Below are 21634 nucleotides of genomic sequence, written 5' to 3' on the forward strand. Positions count from 1 at the left end.
CATTGCTATTGCTTACAACAACGCCCAACAATAGTATAAAGTGATCATCAAAATCTGTATACACGTTTTTTGTAATTGCTATTATCTGAAATCGTTCTTATCCATTTATTTTTTAAAACAAGTCCTACTTAAGAGATATAAAGTCCTACGTAGGAGATTTTTTTTTGTTAATTTTATTTTTTATTGGCTCTAGGACGCTTCCGTTCTTAGTGGAATTTACTCTTGTAAGCAAATATTTGAACTATAAGTTTAACCGCTCTTAATCAAATTCGCTCCTTAATGTAATTAATTATTGTATTTTTTTTTTGCTTTGCTTTTATTTGAATTTGATCTTATTTTGTACTGATTTTACTGTACTTTTTAAATGCTCTTATCTCTAATGTGATATTTTGTAATGTGATACTTTGTATCAACTGTAGTGTCTGATAAGAAATAATAATAATAATAATAATAATAATAATAATAATAATAATAATAATAATAATAATCAGGGTTTGGTCGATGTGCTCCTTTATCACTGCTGTTTCTGATAAATGCAACAATAAATAGCAGTTGGTATTACAGCTTTAAAAGAAACCCCAGATTTATCCTTATCCTTATTTATCCTTTCCCACACAGTATTCTTGTCACTTGGGTGGCATATTTAACATCTCATTATAAGACTGAAGAGTGCATGACTGGGACTATACATTATGAAACAATCACATTAAAGTGGATATAAATAAAACACATGAGCTAAGTTTAACATTCCATTTTTTGTGTGATGGATCACTAATGCTAAGTGATCTTCTGTTGAGAGGCGGGAGCCATCTGGATTAATTGACATGTTTTGAAGTACAAAGTAAATCATTATTGATAGAATGACCACATGTACCTTGGGGATGTGCCTTTACGCTTCAATAATAATACAGAATATGGCAGTCACATGAAATATATGCAAGTGTTGCAAAATTATTTGCTGAATTATTAAAATACATTATCAAGGAGTCTGGCAAGCGTGCTGTATAATAAACTGGATTGATCCATAGCAAACATTTCCTTTTGTGGTCAATAACCATTTTGGATAAGATCTAGAAAGCATTATGTCAGTTAATTTTGGTCCTGAATAACTTAAAATACAATTTTAAGGTTTAACTTGCTTTTTCATTCATGATTTAAATAAAGTCGCATGGCCAACCTAAAGTAAGCAAGTGTATTTCATTGATAAGCTCAGCTAACTGAAACAGTAAAGTAAATGGCAGTTTTACATTGTTAAATATTGCAGGATAGAAATAATTAATATACCTAGGTGGGGAGGGAATGTAGAGAGGCTGTTATTACAAAGTTCTTCTGGATGCATTATTTGGGGACTGAAAATCCTAAGGGACTAACGTACATGAACGTACAGAGTTGTCCTCATTTTTATGAATTGAATCAATTAATGGTTTAAAAAGTATATAATGAAGACTTTTAACAATTAACTTAAATATTCTACATTAGGCTAATGGATATTTTTATACAGTGCCGAGAAAAAGTTTGTGAACCCCAATGATAATTATGGAAATTCCATAGTTTTACTATGATATTCTTCTTGAATCTTCTTAAATATCCAATAGCGTTTATATTAACCAATTCCATGTCTTTTGAAACAAAATGATGTATGAATTAGACAAGCAATGAGTAATAAAGATTCAGAGTATGTGAAAAAGTAAGTGAACACCTTGTTTGTTCAACTCAATTAAGAGGATAATTAGGTGTTTAAATAATTAGGTAGATCTTCAGGGGTGAGTTTGGGAGGCTCCACCCTATATAAAGATCAGAAACTTTGCCATGTCATGCCATGATCAAAATAAATCTCTGAGGACCTCAGAAAAACAGTTTTTGATGCTCATCAGTCTAGAATGGGTTACAAAACCATTTCTAAGGATTTGGGCCTCCACCAATCCACTGTCAGACAGTCTACAAATGGAGAAAGTTCAAGACCACAGTCACTCTATCCAGGAGCAGTGATCCTACCAAAATCTCTCCAAGAACAAACCAGAAAATCATCAAGGAAGTCACAAAGAACCCAAGAGTAACATCCAAGGAACTGCAGGCCACTCTTGCCTTGGCTAATTTGAGTGTTCATGACTCAAATATCTAAGACTGAACAAGAACGGTATTCATGGAAGGATAGGTAGGAGGAAACCACTGCTCACTAAAAAAAAAACACTGCCTGTCTGAAGTTTGCCAAAGACCACATAGACCATCCACAAGACTTCTGGAACAATATTCTCTGGACAGATGAGTCAAATGTAGAACTTTTTGGCCTCAATGAGAAACATTATATTTGGCGAAAACCAAACACTGCGTTCGAATAGAAGAATCTCATCCCAAACATCAAGCATAGTGGTGGAAGTGTGATGGTTTGGGGGGCTGCTTTGCTGCCTCAGGACCTGGACGGTTTGCCATCATTGACACAACCATGAATTCTGCATTGTATCAGAAGATTCTAGAGGAGAATGTCAGGCCATCCGTCCGTGATCTGAAGCTGAAGCGAAAGTGGGTCATGCAGCAAGAAAATGATCCTAAACATACACGCAGATCTACAAAAGAATTGCTGCAGAAGAAGAAATTCTAAGTTTTAGAAAGGCCTAGTCAAAGTCCGGACCTAAACCCCATCAAAATGTTGTGGCAAGACCTGAAGTGAGCTGTCCATGCAAGGAAGCCCTCAAATGTCACAGAGTTGAAGCAGTTCTGTAAAGGGCCAAAATTCCTCAAAACCGTAAAAAAAAAAAAAGTCATTGCTGCTCAAGGGGGTGCCACCAGTTACTGAATCTAAAGGTTCACATACTTTTTCACACATGGATATTGAATGTTGAATCATTTGTGGATAAATAGATGTTGAAAAAGTATCATGTTTTTATGTAATTTGTTTAATCAGGTTATCTTTATCTATTATTAGGACTTAGATTAAGATCTAATAACACTTTTCTCAGTACTGTATGTGGAGTAGGGATTTAAAACTCTTGTGTGCAAATAAAAAACTTTGAATTTTTTACTTTGTTTAATTGCTAATGGACTAGATCTTTAAAATAACCAAATACATTACTTTTTAAAGTGTTAAATGTGAGAATGCCTTCATTTGAAAATGTTTTGAAGCTGATTTTGTACTGTGGGTAGCTTATTTTGAGATTTCGATTGGGTGAACTGTTGATTAACAAATTGTGTTTCCCCCATTAGGGAATGAGAAATGCTTGTTTAAACATTAAGTTAGGTCGAAACATTAGGTTCAGATTTTTCTTTTTAATTACTTGTATGTCCGGGAACCAAATAAAACATAAAAAAGATATATAAATTTCAGTTGTTCATTGTGGTTGATGAATGGGAAAGGGCTGAGTTTTTTCTGCTATATATGATGCTCTATTTCGATGTTCGAGTGATGACTGGTTGATGTGCACCTTACGGATCTTCGTGTAAACCCCTGAAATTAAACATAACCAAGGGTATGCAAACCTGTGCAGAAATAAAGTTATCAAACCAGAAATAAACAACAAAGGCATTAAAAGTAGGGGATAGTAAGTTGTCTTTTTTTAAATGTTTTTTTTTTTTTTTTATAAAGTTTTGAAATTGGCTTCTTTCAGAACAAATAACAAAAAAAAAAAAACACTTTGGAATAAAAAAGTAAAACGTTTTGATACTCTTTTTCCATAGTTATATTCTGGTTAATTCATACCAATTGTACATCAGTACAATTGCACTACATTTGCTCTTGACTGTCATCAGACAAGGTCAGTGGTTAAGGAAACAGGCTTGATACCAGGAGATCCCCAGTTCTAATCCCCGCTCACCCATTGACTAACTGCGTGTGACCCTGAGCAAGTCACTTAACCTCTTTGTGCTCCGTTCTGCAACAGTTGTTGATGCACAGTTCACCTCCTAGTCTCTGCAAGTCGCTTTGGAAAAAAGAGTCTGCTAAATGACTAATAATACAAAGTATACTGCAAAGTAAACATGATAATGCTTTACTTCAGACATTTACTGGTAAATCTCAAGAATAACCAAGTTCCTTTGTCTAATGATTGAATGTCTCACTTTTGCACATTGTAAGGCTTCAGGAGTCCCATGTAACTCCAAGTGAAACAACAGTCTACCACGATGCAATAAGTATGTAAATATCTATTCAGTGCCTGTACTTGTCGTGTTTTGTGTCATAACCAAAGTGTGATTTTCTGTTGAAAAAATAAAGATCCTAAATGTTTTAATTTACATTTAACAGAATGTTATTTTTCATCAAATTACTATGTATTAGAATACAATATGCAAATTTGCCAGAATGTTGGTTGTTCTGCATTAGTGGATAACAATATTGTTCAGTACCGTGCTGAATTGCTCAATTAAGCATTACTGTAAGCTCATTAACGATTATTTTGTTAATGGAAAATGTCTATATAGAAATACATATATTGTTTGACATTAATGTTTTTTGTTATTGGAACACTTGTATTGTTATTCAGGGGGAGGTGCAGGGGGTTCTCCTTAATTAACCAAACAATATATCAGTGAACCAACCTATCAAGTAACCCCCCTATTTAAGCCCTGGGTCAAACATTCATTCTCTCTGTTTATTACGTTTTCCGCATTCCTTCCCTCTTCCTCCATAACTCAGCACAACCCCTGCAATGATCTCCTTCTGATATATCTGCATTTACCAATATGCTTCAGTAAATCATAAGATTAACTGGTAAATGTCTGAAAAGTAATTTATTTCTTCATAATTTCTGGCACTTACTGTAACTGATTCTGACTTGTACTGTAACACACACACAAACACACACACACACACACACACACACACACACACACACATATATATATATATATATATATATATATATATATATATATATATATATATATATATATATATATATATATATATATATATGCTTTCTTTAAACTAAAAGATTTGAACCATCTAAAAAAACGAACCCCATATGTACATTAGAATGTTGTGTTGTCCCCCTTTTTCAAATGGGGGCGGGGGGGGGGGGGGGGGGGGGGTTTGGTTTTGGAGGAATTAAAAAATGAAAAATCTATCTGTAGAGAAGAGCAAGGAAAGCTTAGCTGGATATATAGTTCCGCTTTCACCTTTTAAAAGCAAACAGTGTATAAATGTGCACTTTGTAAAGCCACAAGTAAGGCCCATTCACTATTGTGATTAATTAGCCCAGTAGAAGTTTAAATATTATGCTTCAAGGAATTTCTGCATGACTAGAAATTAGGAAAGCAAACAGTGATAGTGCACTTTGGATAGTTAATGTCAGCTAAAATTTTGAAGTGTAACGAGGTGCTGGCCTTCCCAGTGTTTATTTTGCTTTGTGTACATTTTTTATAAAAACAATTATTTGTAGGAAGCATGAATGAGCAAGAGTGTATGACATTTCCAGCTAAGTGGCAGGATGCAGACTACCAGGAAGAGATAACTGAGTCAATGGTGAGTGCTTGCAAAAAAGTTACAGAGCTTGGCAAAGCCTTGCATGGTACTGTATACAAGTTGGGAAACTAGATAACAAAAGGTTGGAAATGTGCATTCTGCACTTTAATAGAAGAGGAGATAATATCAGATAAGCAGACAGCCAAATATTCACATTATGTTTTTCCTAACAATAACATGAGCAGGAATACCTGGCACTGCTAACATTTCCATGCTGATGTTTTACTTCCACTTCAAATGGCCATACAGCCAGCCATATTCCTATTTCCAAAGGAGTAACTACAACAGTCAACTTAAAAGCATTATTAAGTTTTGTAATGAAGGCATTAGTTATGCTGTATTAGAAATGGACAGTTTTGTGGTCACCGTTGTACAAGTAAGTACCTTAAAGTTAGTAAACTAACTAGTAAACTAATGCATGTAAATATGTTTTCAGAAGCTAATATTGTTGAATATAAATTTAGATCTGCCACCTGGTTTCTTTTTATATCAATATACTTCAATGTCATAAATGTAAACCTGATCATGTCTTTCTTTTTTATGCAGTCAGGACATCGCTCTTTTTGTATTTCATTTTTCTTAAAATCTGTTGTGTAATTCAAAGAACAAACATATCAATAAAGTTTCCTGTTTCTCAAACATGTCTACAGTTTTAGTCATCTATGTTGGGGCTCACATCGTTCAAATATTTACTTTCTAACTGACTTTAGTAAGAAACCAAAGCAATTAGCAATCCTAATCCTAGCAAATAGAGATGTTAATGTAAACAGTATTCAGCTGAGTTAGAATCTCGCTCAAGTGATAAGGGATTAAGCATGTGCACACAGAGACTCACTCATACATCCGATATTAAGCAATAACATCGGTTTTAAACCACAAAAAGCTTTGGCAATGTCCATGACCTCCATGTTATCTTGGTTTGTTATCGTTTACTGATTAAAGTTCTATCAACCAAGTGTGGGCTAATATACTTTCAAATTGTCTTTTAGACAAGGGTCTTACAGTTTTCCCCTCATCTTTACAAACTCTTCCACTCCCATGATTCCAGTTGTCCATTGTACACCTCACTGCTTTATCTTAATTGCCACCCTTAAATCATTCAAGAGAGACTGACAAGTAATACAAAACCTGGAGGTCAAGATGTCTGTCTTGACTGTCAGTGAAGACATCAGAGCATTATCCAATTTATAGAAAGCGCTTAAGAGATTCAAATTCTAAAGCTTTATTTACTTGGAGGAAGATTCCTTTCCTGTTTTCCAGAAAAGTTCTGAAAATGTTTTTTTTTTCTTTACAATATCCAGTGTTTGAGTGTAGGAAAGAAAATCCATATTCCAGTGGATCATGTTTAACACTCCCACTCACATCATGAATTTAGTTTCCTACTGACAAGCTATATTTGTTGATGTTAAATGAGAGTTTATACTGTATCCTTCAATGTTCTCTGTTGAATATAGTATGAAAATGCTTAGAAATCCTCCCCCTCAAAAGGAAATCCATTTTATTATAGTTTAAAACTGCACGTGAATACATTTCTACAAAATAAAAGCATTACAGTCTATTTAACATTTATCAAGTACTTTTGGTACATGCAACAACAAAAGATTAAAGACACTGTAAAAAATGATTTTTTTGCGGCAACTTAATTTCGCTAATGGCCTTCAAGGTCAATTTTTGCTGCAATAAATGTTTGTACTTCTTTTTTCTTTTAATGTACGGCACATGTATGAATAATATATTTCACGGTACATTCATTTTGCTGATTTTTAATAAAAGCAAAATTAGCAAACATATCTTGCTCACAAAATTTTCTTATTTTACAGTAACCATAAAAAGAAAACAGATAAAGTTACAAAATATTAGGTTACTTTTGATCAATTAGGTACCCACATGCTGAAAGAGATCATGAAAAAAGATAGCCAAAACCTCAACATTCTGCAGCCAAATGACACTGGCTCAGCCAAAATAAACATTTGTAATATAACTTTCATTGTAGGCTTGTGTACAGTACGATACTGAGAATATAAATATAGGTCAACATTATCTACCCATGAAGTTATTAAATTTACAAACCACGTAAGTCTCCTTCTTCATGATGGTACCCATGGTGGCAGGGAGTTAATTTCAAATAGAAGTGCAATGGACACAACCTTGTCCACAGAATGCCTTAGCCACAGTAACAGGAGCCTGTTTAAACCATTCCCATAGAAAGACATTCACTTGTTTGTACCTGTATGTGGGATTCAATTGCTTGCTGCAGGCATTTTCTGTATTGCTCTTAAGTAGGCATCTTTGGTTTTTATAATCTCGAAACGGTTTGCCTTGCAGTTTTGAATTTTTAATTTAGTTATTTTTGTGTTGGTGTTTGAACGTTCACATTTTTTGATAAGTCCACATGTTCTTTCAAGAAATAACTTGTTGTATGGACATTTAGACATTCCAAATGGCACCAGCGGGACATGTGAGTAAATATGCAATTTTTTTAAATGCAATTTTTGTATAAATTTAGTATGCCCAATTATTTTATCCCTAATTTTCTCCCCAAGATCTGAAGTTTTAGTGGACTTCCTCCAATCCCACGATCAAGACAGCTTCCTCTTTTACACCTAAGAACTCGAGAGCGGATATCAACGACAAAGTCCAGCCCTGCAGGTGTCTGCTCTGAGTTCACTGCACCCCCGGCCAGCAGGGTTCGCTGTAGCGCGATGAGGAGAAACAATCCCTGCCAGTTAAAATGTGTATTTTTTTAATGACGGTCCATAAATTTACGAACAATTAGCAGCCTTGCCTCAGGGTCCTATATTTTGAAAACTGTAAATGTGGCTGCAGATGAGACCAGCAAGAATACAATATAACTAACACTAAATTGCTGCCTTGGTGACCCTCCCCCCTCTGGGACCTTTGAGTGTCAATCCCAAAGCAAAAAAACTGAGATCATTAGCATTGAAAAGTTGTGCAAATCTCTCGTGGAATGAGTTCAGACAGCCAAAGCCCAGTCCCTGGAATACAAACCTACAAGTTGCAAAACCAACAGAGATTGGAAGCAATTCTACAATATGAACTCTGACAACACCCAAGGTTATAGGAGCTAAAAGAACAGCAATATCTAGTCAGCTAAAGTCAAACTGAGGTAGTACGCTATGCTGACAGAGTTCCTGTAACCAGGTTTCACAGTTTAAATCTCACATTCTAAAAATCTCAGTCTTATTCTCATCTGGTAATAAAACTTCCCAATCTTTTAGGGTTCTAACACGAGATTTAACTCTTTGTTTTGCATCAAAAACTAAAATGACTTTAAAAAAAATATCTAACTACAATTCTTATTTCTGTCTCAGCTCACTTAATCCAATTTTAAAGCTGGGGAGATGCACATTGAGGTTAAATGACACCTGTCCAATGTCACTGTAAGTAAAGTTAATAAGATTGGATTTGAAACAAGTACCCATCATTTTGTAGTCTTCCATTCTACAGATAAATCAGTGCAGGAAACCTCATAGCTGTGAATAGTTTGTGGATTTATTAATTTTTTTAACGGTAACAGTTCAAGCTGTTGCCTCTGGCTCCTGGAGGTAATGAGTGCGTAATGAGTGGGTTATCTGGCTGGCTCCGTTTGCAATGTGATACTACAAAAAATTAATCCAATTACTTTCAATGATATGACAGCATACTTGAACAATCTCTTTGTTTGGGTGAAGTAACAGAAGAAGACCCATATATCCAAGTAAAAGAAAAACTTCTAAATAACACACAGGTGACAACAGTTGAAAATGCATGTATACTGCATTTTTATTAACTTCCAGTACAATTTGTATAAAAGGTCATTTAGCTCCAGTGTAGTCACCTGAGCAAAGGGGAGGTGGGATGGGTGAAATGCTTAATCCTCCCACAGTTTCATTAATCCTTTTATGAGAACAATGGGGCATAAAATTTGCTAATTTCCTAAAAGACAAGGTCTGAAAAGCTTGATGTTTTTAACAAACAAAACCAAACTTCTTTAAGACCCCGTTTTGCAAAGAAATAACAACCTCTCTTCACCAATGCCCGATGGAGTTAATCTTGATGTTGTTTGTGTAACTAAAGATAGTTATACAAATGTGTTTAAAGGCTAGTCTACACTTGCAGTACAGTGACGATTTAAAACCCATTAATAGTATTAGAAAATAAATTAGTAAAGCTGAAAAACAAACCAATCAATGTAAGTCTTTCAATGGAAGATGTACCTATGCAACTCCGCCACCTCCTATTTTTTTTTTTAAACATACAAAACAAGATAGGCTGTTGACATTATATTTATCTTACTGTGGACACGGCAAATGGGCCATTAATCAGTAGAACAGCAAATAACTAATATTTGATTAGCATAAACTAACATTTAAAAGTAACAGAAGGGTTTTAGAATCAGGTCATTTATAAAACACTATTATTTCTGTTTGACAGAAATATATCACAACAGATAAAGGGATTAGATTGCAGAAAAGTTACATAGTATTTATTATTTTGTATTAGTTTGTGGAACAAAATGTCAAGATACAGTTATTTATTGTAATTTTAATTTAATACATCATACAGATGTTAAAAAATATATATTGATGGAAGTTTCTTTTGATCTGTACACCACAACATAGTCAAAAACACAACAATAAAAAACAAACCTAATACATATGTTTGTAGTTCATTAACCTTGATGAATGTGGTGTATTTAATGATATTATTTTATTGTGTGTTGTTGCTGATGAGAACCGCATCGACACCATTCCGTCTCTGACTCGGGACCCGCTGCCATTCTGTCTCGGACGCTGGAATTGCTGCCTCACTGCTCATACACTGGATCTGCTACCTATGAGTCTCATTGTCACCTGTTCCATCTGACTCAGGAATCGCTGGCTGCTCACTCTGCTTTCACGCTGGATCTGCTTCTGCCAAGTCACGCTGGCTGCTCACTCTGCTTCACGCTGGATCTGCTTCTGCCAAGTCGCATCGCCGAACTGTTCTATCTCAGACTCAGGAATCGCTGGCTGCTCACTCTGCTTTCACGCTGGATCTGCTTCTGCCAAGTCGCATCGCCGAACTGTTCTATCTCAGACTCAGGAATCGCTGGCTGCTCACTCTGCTGCTGGGTCCGCTTCTGCCAAGTCGCATCGCCGAACTGTTCTGCTCAGACTCAGGAATCGCTGGCTGCTCACTCTGCTTTCACGCTGGGTCTTCTGCCAAGTCGCATCGCCGAACTGTTCTGTCTCAGACTCAGGAATCGCTGGCTGCTCACTCTGCTTTCACGCTGGGTCCGCTTCTGCCAAGTCGCATCGCCGAACTGTTCTATCTCAGACTCAGGAATCGCTGGCTGCTCACTCTGCTTTCACGCTGGGTCCGCTGCTGCCACGCTGGGTCCGCTTCTGCCAAGTCGCATCGCCGAACTGTTCTGTCTCAGACTCAGGAATCGCTGGCTGCTCACTCTGCTTTCACGCTGGGTCCGCTTCTGCCAAGTCGCATCGCCGACTGTTCTGTCTCAGACTCAGGAATGGCTGGCTGCTCACATTGCTCCACGCTGGATCTGCTGCTGCCGCTCCTCAACGCACCGCTCCGTCTCAGACTCGGGAAATGCTGGATTCTGGAACTCTGCTTTGCACGCTTGAGTTTAATGGGAAGCTCTTTGTCTTGTTTGGTTTTGAAAATGCTTTATTAAAATAGTAAAAGTTACACAAAATAACAATCTTCAATACAGGAATCCAAAGGATCCCTCGGTTGGACTCCAGACACCGAGCTCAGTACAACTTTTCATTCATATTTTCCGGGGTTAAATAGCCCTAGTTCCACCCCTAGTCCCTGTAGCAGGAAACCTATAGAAAGTAAGGTGTCCTCTCTCTGATTGGTCAAAATCCAAAAGAGCTTGGCTCCACTCAGTCTGGGCTCACGCTGCGACTAAATGGTTGTCATGTGTACCGCAGCGTGTGTGACTAATGCTTTTGTGTTCTTACATTCCATCTTATCATACATAATTATACCAAACTAACATTAAATAGTGTCTGATTACAACATTGTACAGTACATAACAACTAGAATTAAATTGTGTTCCAGGATTACAGATAATACCACATATATTTGCTTTTTAATACAGTGTGTTACAGGGTATTGTCAATAGTGTGCAATTCCTGCAATATAGTAGTAATAAAACAAAGCTAATTTGCTTACAATGTTAGTGTTATTTCTGTTGTAGCTAGCATTTGTCCTGTTCTAGTTTACCTTACTGTTAAAGATAGGGCCTTCTAAGCTTCAGTTTTATCTTTCAGCCAGTGATATTTTTCTGTCTTTTAATAAGTGATTTCTTTTTAGTGTTTTAGTGAACAAAATTATCCACAGTTAAAACCTTATACATGACTTTTAATGACCTTATACAATCAACTTTTTAAAACATTTTTCTTATTAAAAAGAAAAGTTTCATCCAGGATTGTGTAACAAGCTTTTCTGCTTTCTCTCATTTAAGCCATTCCTTTACCTAATTTTATATTTGTGTTTCCAACAGTAAAGAAATTACATTTGACAATATTATAATATATTTTCTATGTGTGATTGTTATTTTCATTACAGAAGTTAAAGTCAAAGTCCACGAACTTGCCAAAAAAGAGCATGCAGTTACGTTTCTTAGTTAAGTTAGAAGCTTTTCACGCTCATAAAAAGAACACTTTAAAAAATGTACTTGACTCTTGCCCTACTCGTTACTATTTTGGCCTTTAAGGGCCTTTACACAATATAAAGCATATCATATGGTTCTAATATAATTTGGACACAAAGCAGTCTTTTTATAAATGTACCCAGCATCAAATAGATACATCATTGTTTAAACAGTATTGGAGGGCAGAACACGTACTATCCAAGTGCATTTATAATCACATCTAAATCAATGAAATATACATTTCTTCAGTTACAATACCCAAATGACACAAAACACGGAGTACAATTATTTACTTGTGTATTGAATCATTCTGTTGCTTTTTCCCCAGGACAACCATTGACCATCCCCCACCACCCAAGGGAAGAAAAGGTTTCGTTTGTATTCTGAAGATACCAGAACATCTTGCATAGTATACATAAATTGAGCATGTAATACATAATTAGTGCTTTGTTTTGGCATCTAAATTATATCAGATAGATGGTGAAAAATTACATACATGCAGGTGAATGCAAGTCATGCAATTACACATTTTAAAATAAAGTTTTTTTTTGGCTTTTAACGCTATCCAATTTTTTGTTTTTTGGGGGATGTTGAAAGCACTTGTGAAAATGGGCGGCAGGTGAAAATCTGTTAAGAGAGAGAGTTTTAAAAAGCAACTAGAAAAAGCTGCAGCAAAACTTAAAAGCAGATCTTTCAATACTTCTTGGGTGAAACTAATACTTAGTTTTTAAATGGTCCAGGTATGCAATGGGTTGCAGTGGTTTTCAGGAATAAAAGAAAATATTATTTTGAGAATGCACTTTTACTCTGAACAAAATGTGCATAACACTGAAAAACACAAGGGTAGCTTGCACTTTTAGGAACATTCTTTAAAGAGGTGACTGTAAAGTATCTGACTTTACTGAGGCTCGTGTTAATGCTGCTGAAGTATGACAGGGTAAATCAAAAATCTGCACATTGCAATATTCCTACCTGTTATGTATATACAGAATTCACCAAAATGATACAGGCATATTGTATCTAAAACACATATAAATTAGCAGTGGACTGTAATTATTTACATCTAACTAAACTTTTTATATAGTTAACAAAATAGGTTATTTCGGGGAAAAAAGTGCAAGGTTTCATTTGGTTCAGATTTCATACAAAACTGCACACACTTATTACCCTTAATAAACAATATCACAGCCTTGTTTCTTTAACACTAAAACAAACATGGCCATTCAAACCCTTTCGTGCTCCTTTCTCTCGCATTTGAGTCTGAATGGAGGAGTAGTCGCTTCTCACAATGAATGTTGGTGAATATAGTTCAGTTCGTGTCATGTAATTTCGTATAGTAAATTCAATCTGACCTTTCAAAATCCTGCTAAAAAATTGTTACATTCATACTTGCGTTTCAAAAGTAGGGGCCAAACCATATACTGCCCCTCCCCCGGTAGAAAAGGGGCCCCTTTGGCTCTCATGCTGGCGGCATCCATGGGGTCAAGTGTATGTCGGCATTTGTAAACTTGGACCAAAAAGACAGACAGAATAATATCTGTCTTCTTTGGCAAAATCATTTACAACAGGTAGTGTCTTTAAAGAAATTGCCACAAAAATCTACCCTGATTTTGCTGCCTTTTAAAGACTGCACTGTAAAGCAAAAACTGTTGCCAGAAACACTGAGAACATTGGCAGCTACCTTTTCAGTAAAACCCTGAAATCAGTGGTAAATGCACTGTCTGTGTGATGAAAGCACTGACCAAAGTGACAAGAGTTGACTTATTATTTACCATTGTTTTGTAAATGTTGAAGCAGGTGAAATTCGTTTTGAACCTAAAGAGATATTTGAACACTGTAATGCGGAAAATCGGAGTGCAGCCACATTCCGTTGTTTGGAAAATGAACAAAAAAATCTAGTACAGAAAATTGTGGCGATTACATCGGACAGAGATTTAGATTTGCAATACATCTGTGCCAAAAAATTAATTTCATAGCCCTATCATAGCACAAGTTACAGTATAAGCAAAACATATCAATCTGAAATATCAACAGCTTCTTTAAAACAGCAGTGGTACAGTAGCTTGGTGGTGATGTCTATTTTAGCATTGTTGCAATGTGTGTTGTTCAAATAAATATTGTATAGAGGATTATTTTACTTTTGATGCATGGCCACTGATATATACTTTATATGTTGCTTACTCTCATATCTGATTGTTACTGCTAGTACTTTAGCTTTGCTCTAGTTCTATGAAGATATATGGATTCGGATGTTTTGTATCTTCGTTTTCTAAATCCTGCATTCTAGATTTGCTGGTATTATATCTAAGAGAGGCACAGAGGGCAAAACCTCCATCGGAAGCAATACTACCCACATATACATCTGAAGGAACAGCCGGACTGCTACATTTCTAACAGTTTACTTGGCCATAACAGTGTTACTATTGCCTACTGTAAGTAAACATTCACAGAAATGTTGCACAGAGAAATATTTTTAATAAATCAGATCAGAACATTCTGCAGTTTTTCTTTTATTGTGACCAGGAGGTACAGCGAAAAAGCATTGAATAGCAAGAGGAAAACAGAACTGCTGCATACTACAAATAAATAAACAAGAGATTCAATGGGGTTCTAATGCAAATCAATAAATCAATACCCTCCCCAGTTTTCTCATATCATTTGAAATTCAGATTAACCTCCCTGGATGCTATACACCTAAGAATGCTGACATATTCGCAAAGTAATCTTTCGTTCTTTTTAAATGAGGCTGGTACAGGTACTGCTACAGAATAAATACCTCTAAATTGCCTGTTTGCAGAAATATTTAAGCAGTGGAACACCAAGATTAGTGAAATACCTTTTTTACAATCTAGGCGATAATGTTAAAGGAATAAATAAACTGGTGGACTGATGCATTTTAGATCTAGAGACTATTATACAATCCTGTCTTCTGTCTCAGCCCAGTCCCAGTCCCACATTTCAATTATGCACATAACTAAACTACCACATGATTTGGCACAAATGTAAATTATTAGTATATCAATTATTACTTTTAAATTCCAACTACTAATTTCAGCACTTTTCAGCACAATAACAAGAAAATATGACATCAGGGAAACTCTAATGCAAGCCTACCTATACATATGTATGGACCATTATATTACTAATTAAACAGTTAATTTGGCATTGAATCCTGTGTCCACCTAATTAAAAGATCCAAAGACATTCCTACGGCAATCATTCAAAACAATACATTGTTGGCACAATGATGTCATGAGTGATGCATGTGGCAAATAGCTATTTTATTCAGTCGCTGCTGAGTCATAGAATTACAAAGCCATGACTCCAGGCTTCAAAGAGCACGAAGCTCCACTTAGATCGAGCCTAGATCCAGGATCAAATCCCTTATAGGCCCCAGAGGCTAGCACCAGTGTGGCATAATGCAGATTTAATGAAAGGGATGAGAATTGCCCTTTAAATATATTTCTATAAACACTGAGGGTTTCCCCACAATTGAAATACTTAAGATAAATACAGTATTGCTATTAGAATTATGCTAGTACTGTATTGGTATAAGAAAAGAGTGTTTTTAAAAAGTATTTTCAACTTCTATCCACTTAGCAGATGCACTTGTAGCTTGAGCCTCAAACTGCAGTGTATCGATGATAATATAAATAAACACCAAGCTCTAGACAATGAGTTTCAAACTTTAAATGTGTTCCTGTTTACAGGTAAGACCTCAGCTTTACTATGATGAAAACGATAATGTTATGGTAGAGTATGTATGATAATGTTATAGAGTTATGGTAATTGCTTATTTATTAGTTTTAAAATGTTTAGTAAAACGTGACAGATATTTTGGGACACTGATAAATAGAGATGTGAGAGTCTGTGCGATGTATTTAAACACGCAGAATAATTAAGAATCAATAATATATTGTCATTGATTTTGTATAATTGTATAAAAAAGTGGCCATGTATTTAGTTTTTATTGATGTCTATATTTATTTGCATAAAGGTCATTTTTCTGTTTTAGGTTTACTGTACACTGTAATTAGACAGAAACCTCAGTGTGATAACATTAGTAAACAACATAAGCTATGGTGAATTACAAACTGAACCATTTCCCTGTGTTTTGGATACAGCAGCGTAGTGCATCCTCCTCTATCTTTGTCCATCCACTTGCCATTTTCCCCCAGCATTTCTGTGATCTCAGGCTGTGTACGCGCCATGTATGTTCACTTATCATTGGTCAGTTTTCCTAGTTAAGGTGTGGAGCCTAATCCAGATCCTCGTTGTAAAACACCATCTAATGATCTCACTACAGTGATCCCATTTTTCTTCCCATTTACTTCTGTACTGACTAGTGATTATACCAATACTTTTCTGTAAAAGTTTTAGTACTCCTACAATGTGAGGGGGACATTTCCCCATCCTTCAGAAAGTGAGGGGGACATGTCCCCAGTGTAAATTACACCTATGGATCCTGGTGTATGTCTGAAGACCGGAGGCTCAGGAACCATACAGCTGACAACTGTTAGGACATGTGGCGTCCCAGATTAAAATAAGGTAAATAGTATATTAATGTGTAAATCTACCAAATGCACATACCCCCAGGCTGTAACAGACTGTAACAAATCGCTTAAATATGTTTATACTATACTTTATATTATACTTAACAATTGACATCATTAAGATCACTTCAAACATGTTTGGGAATTACAGTGTTAATATTCTCAAAACATATTCTGATATTTGTAATCCTTTTGAATGGTTCTTATTACAGTTACTAAGATACTGCTCTAGATAAGCCAACATGTCTTTATATTAGTAAGAACCAGCACCATCTAGTGCACAGCAATTTACTGCAAGCAAAACTAAACTAAACTTGTTTCCAAAGTGGAAGATCATTAGATAGCGCTGGCTCCCAGTTATATAAGCAAACTGTGGCTGATGTAGCTCACTTTTACATATATCAGTGGCTGACAAATGGGACTAAAGTGCAGCTCCTGAACTCAGGGGAAAGACCTTAACACAGACTTATCAAAAGCACCACATTTAAGTATTTGCAGTAAAAAAACTAATAAATGAAATTTGAAGCTAAGTACTCTTTAAATTGCATTGACAAAAAAGATGTAAAGGCTTTAAGATTGAATGCATCCGAATGTCTCTGGTATATTTATGCACATCTCTTATTACCATGCCCTTTTTATAGTTTAAAATAATTTCTAATGAAGGGAGGCAGTTATTGTTTTTTGTTAAAGCCTTACAAAATTGCACCAACAATAATTGTTAAAGCTCTATTAATCACTAAACCAATCAGATCAATTTGTACCTGGTGTTGTTCTCTCTATAAGACTGTAGAACAGTAGACGCACATTTTAAAACAGTGGCATCACTTTATTTTTGAGGTTAGGAAGTTCAAGATATTAAATCAATGTCAAAAATGACTACTTCAGAGCCAAAGGCAGTACAGTGGGCCCATTCATGAGGCTTCACATCTTAAGGTCTGTGTTTGAATATACAGTAGCTTAAGTCACAAATAAAATCAATATGATGATCTTAAATTAGTTCTCAGCAGACAACAGTGAACTGTTCTCTGAGGACTAAAAAATCACTGAGATTCTTCACAATGTGTCACTATCAACAGTCTCTGCTTGGGTAAAAGTAACTTTTTCTGAACACTAAACACCCAAGCAGGGCCTTTAATTTAATGATAATATGGTACAACTAGCATGAAGAAGTAGACCCTATGACCTACGTTGAAATGTGTAGACAGATGGAAACATGATTTCATATATTCCTACATTCCGCTATGTGTGTTTCAGTGATTACCAAAATTGATCATTATTGGATTCTCTCAACTAGTCAAGGTTAACGTCTAATACATGCAAAATCGGCGTACGCACCTTCCTCTTAATGGGATAATTAAGAGATCCTTCCCAATTTATCACTTCAGCATGGAGACTACATCACTCAGTGTTAAAGGTATGTGAACCAAAACCATGTTCTGCATTGAGAAAGATGTTTTTGCCAAAACATAATTAATATAATAAGTTTATTTTTAGCATTTCTAAATTCAACACAATTAAATGTTTTTTTTTTTTTTTTTTTTTTTTTGGATGATGATCTAGACATATGCAAATATTTAATGAATAATCATTAAAAACAAAATTAAAAACCCAAGTTCTTAGAGCTCTTTTAGAGCCCAGGCTCAAATTTGTTTTGGTACATACATATAAAGTATTTATTATGACTTCTCTGTTTAGGTTTTATCTATTTTAATGATATAAATAGTACTATTAACATTCTTAATAACAGACTACATTATGGCGAGCTACCAGTTATTCTTACATGCTGGCACCACTCTAAGGTCATGACTCAAATTCCATAACAAGTCCTAGCATGTAATTACTCTTATGCTTAAGACATCCAATCTACAACTGGTAAGCAGCGGGGGCAGTAGGGGGGGCTACCCAGTGGACAAAATTAATACATCTGTAAAACTATTAATCTGGCACACTATTTTCTTATTATTTGCCTGCTTACTTGCAACTATAGCAAAACAGTAGGATTTTCACAGCAGCATATGATTTATTTAAGATTTCAGGACTAATGCCAATTGGGCCATGACTACCCATTCAACCCACTCCACTGCAATCAGAACATACACAGTTTACCTGCTTAGATAAATAGACACATATGCCTTTATTATGTAAGTTATTTTTTTTCAATATACATTACCTTCTGGGTTATTATATACTACAGAAGTGCACCTTGCAACAGTTTACAAAATAGAAATATAAAAAAAAAGTTATTTTAAAAGGGGAAGGTGATAATCCAGGCAGTGATTACATTTAAACTATAGCACCACTCTCATTTTATCAGTTTTTAAAAAAATGCTCTGATTAACAAACCAAAAAAAACAAACTGTCATAAAGACAAATGCGGGTTTGGGCATTTTATTGCCATTCTAGTATGAGTTGATTTCAATTATCTTTGTGAAATCTAAAGAAAAGTAAATATCGTGCAAAGTGTATTACAACAACTGCAAATGTGTTCTTCTGTTTGAGTAGAATAAGAATCTCCAATCTGGAAATTGCTAAACACTTACTGAGTAATACACTGCCCTTCACTACATTCAGATATCTGACCAAAGCGTAGCAGATTGGCTAAATAAGTACTTCTAGAGCCAAGCTGGCATTGCTGTAGTCAAGGGTGGCACATAATTCCTGCTCTTAAGACAAAACACCTGCTGATGACTCTCATGGACAGAAAGCAGTTAGGATACAGTTATGAGAGCTGACTAGGATTATTCACAAGCCTTACCATTTAAAATAACAAGCACTGATACAGGTACAAAACAGTCTGATGTATCGGGGATAGGCATTCTTGACTTCACATCATTCCATTAAATAACGTTTTTTTTTTTTTTCTTCAACAATTGCATTGACTATAATATAGTTGACCCTGCTTCAGATTAATTAAATAATGAAGGAAGTAGTTAAAAATATTGCAAAAAAAAAAAAAAAAAAAAAAAAAAAAAAAATCGACAAGGAGAGGGAGTGGACAATACAGGACAGCAGAAGCCAATGTAAAGTTTATTTACTGTACTTTACTGTTAATGTAGCTACTGAAAAATAAAGACTGCATCAAAAAGAAACAAAAAATCTGATCGTTTAAAACTGAATGCTTTCTGGTACTTTTTATAAGCGTCTTAAAATACGTATTTAAAAAGGTATGCCTGGCATGTTAAGCCTGTGGTATGACTTGAATCGGAATGATTCTAACGGTGAACACAAATCGCAGGTGGCTTCTCGCATGATGCGGGACATGGGAGGAATTACGTGCATACTTCACCTGTAGCAAAAAAGGACCAGTCGCAAAAAAGAAAGTGTGAAAACTTTAACCTTGTCTTATTTAATATTTCATAATCATTTGCATACAACACTAAAGAAAGCAATTGCTCACGTGCTTAAGTAGCCATCGATTTCAAACCCGGAGTCACACCCTTAACGGTCTGTAATAGTAAGGTGGGAGGACAGTGTGAAAACCAATACATTGTAAAATGACCTGCCACGTGCATGTACCGTTACGCGAGAGGGGATATAGTGCATAGAAGCAAACTGCTTGGTAAGTATAATACGGTGTTAGAATGATACAAGCATCTTGGACCTTCACCACTACACATTTGCTACATCACATGCTTTGCACAGTGAAACGCGATCTTGTCTGTCAACTAAGTTGAGAGTATTCGGATAAATAAAACATTGTACAAACCACCTGGGAGATGAGATAATCCGAATTCAGTATAATAGCTACTCTACTATGGTCATCTAAACTATGTGAGCTGCACCACACTTACACACACGCACACGCACACGCACACATATTATATTTATAACATCGATATGCAAATCGGCCCAATACTTGGATAGAAGTATGTAGGTTGTAGCCTATATGCATCAATGGGATCTAAGGAAAACACAACGTTTGCATACTTTTAAATGATTAAACTATAATACTTAAATTCATGCTAGAATAGAGCACTCAATTAAATAATATATATGAGTTATATATATTATATATAATATAATTAATATATATATATATATATATACTATAGATATATATATCATATATATATATCCGATAAAGATCACTTACCAGCTTTGCAAGGATCCTTGTAATCAATCGTGTCACTTTTCTCTTCGTCATAAGAATCATAACTATAATCATAATCTAAGCCATTGTACATTGACAGTTTTCCGCAAAAAGTCAATCCGGCAAGCACAATCGTGACCCAATGCATTTTAAAAGGAAATACCAGATGACTGCAGACCAAGCAAAGTAAGTAATGAATGAAAAAGGTGATTCTTCTCCACGAGTATATGTATTCTTTCTAAGCTCGCCACTCTGAAAGTGAGTGATGTTGGAATTTAGAGGGTTATTGCAAAGCCACTGTAGCTCGGAGCGTGTATCACTTGATTGATGACAGCGTTACAAGTTACTACCGAGGTAGCAATTCCTTCCCTTTAAGCATCAGTGTTTTTCTCAGGACTTCTGAATCCGGTGGATTTCTTGTTCTTCAGAAAATGAAAATCCTGTTTGAATATCCTGCTGGGAAAAAGGGACTCAGTTGAATTATAATAACTGATATTTAATGTACAACAGGACGTGCATTTTCATAAAACAACACACATGACTGTGCTTCTGATGACAAGCACTACAGGGCGGAGTGCCAGCACTAGCACTTTTTCCTAACTTACGAAAATCCTATAGGCATCTAACAATCGTCAGCATCCTGCTTACTTATTCATACAATCAGGGTCAGGATCCGGACCGCCTCTGATCTGGTCTCTTGATAATAAAAGCACTAACTTCACACAAATCGTGAGAAACACTGGAAGTGCTGTAAAGAAGATGCTGTTAATTGAGAAATATACAGTAAACTGGATGTAGACGCTATAACATAAATTGTTGACCCTGATTATAAACTACGATATGTCTGTTTAGATTTTTGCACAATAAAAATA

General features: G+C 35.5%; 1 protein-coding gene across 2 annotated transcripts in view; it reads right to left on the bottom strand.

The window, feature by feature from the left end:
- The window catches only part of LOC121322823 (dorsal-ventral patterning tolloid-like protein 1), a 98553-nt gene extending 77231 nt beyond the window's left edge, over window positions 1–21322 (bottom strand). For both annotated transcript variants that reach the window (XM_041263179.1, XM_041263172.1), the window contains exon 1: window positions 20766–21322. In XM_041263179.1, coding sequence (XP_041119113.1) covers window positions 20766–20910 — 145 coding nt within the window. In that variant the 5' untranslated portion in view covers window positions 20911–21322. The remainder of the gene's footprint in view (window positions 1–20765) is intronic.
- Window positions 21323–21634: the final 312 nt, after the last annotated feature.

The sequence above is a fragment of the Polyodon spathula genome, chromosome 1, assembly GCF_017654505.1.
Source record: "Polyodon spathula isolate WHYD16114869_AA chromosome 1, ASM1765450v1, whole genome shotgun sequence".
Classification (NCBI taxonomy): Eukaryota; Metazoa; Chordata; class Actinopteri; order Acipenseriformes; family Polyodontidae; genus Polyodon; species Polyodon spathula.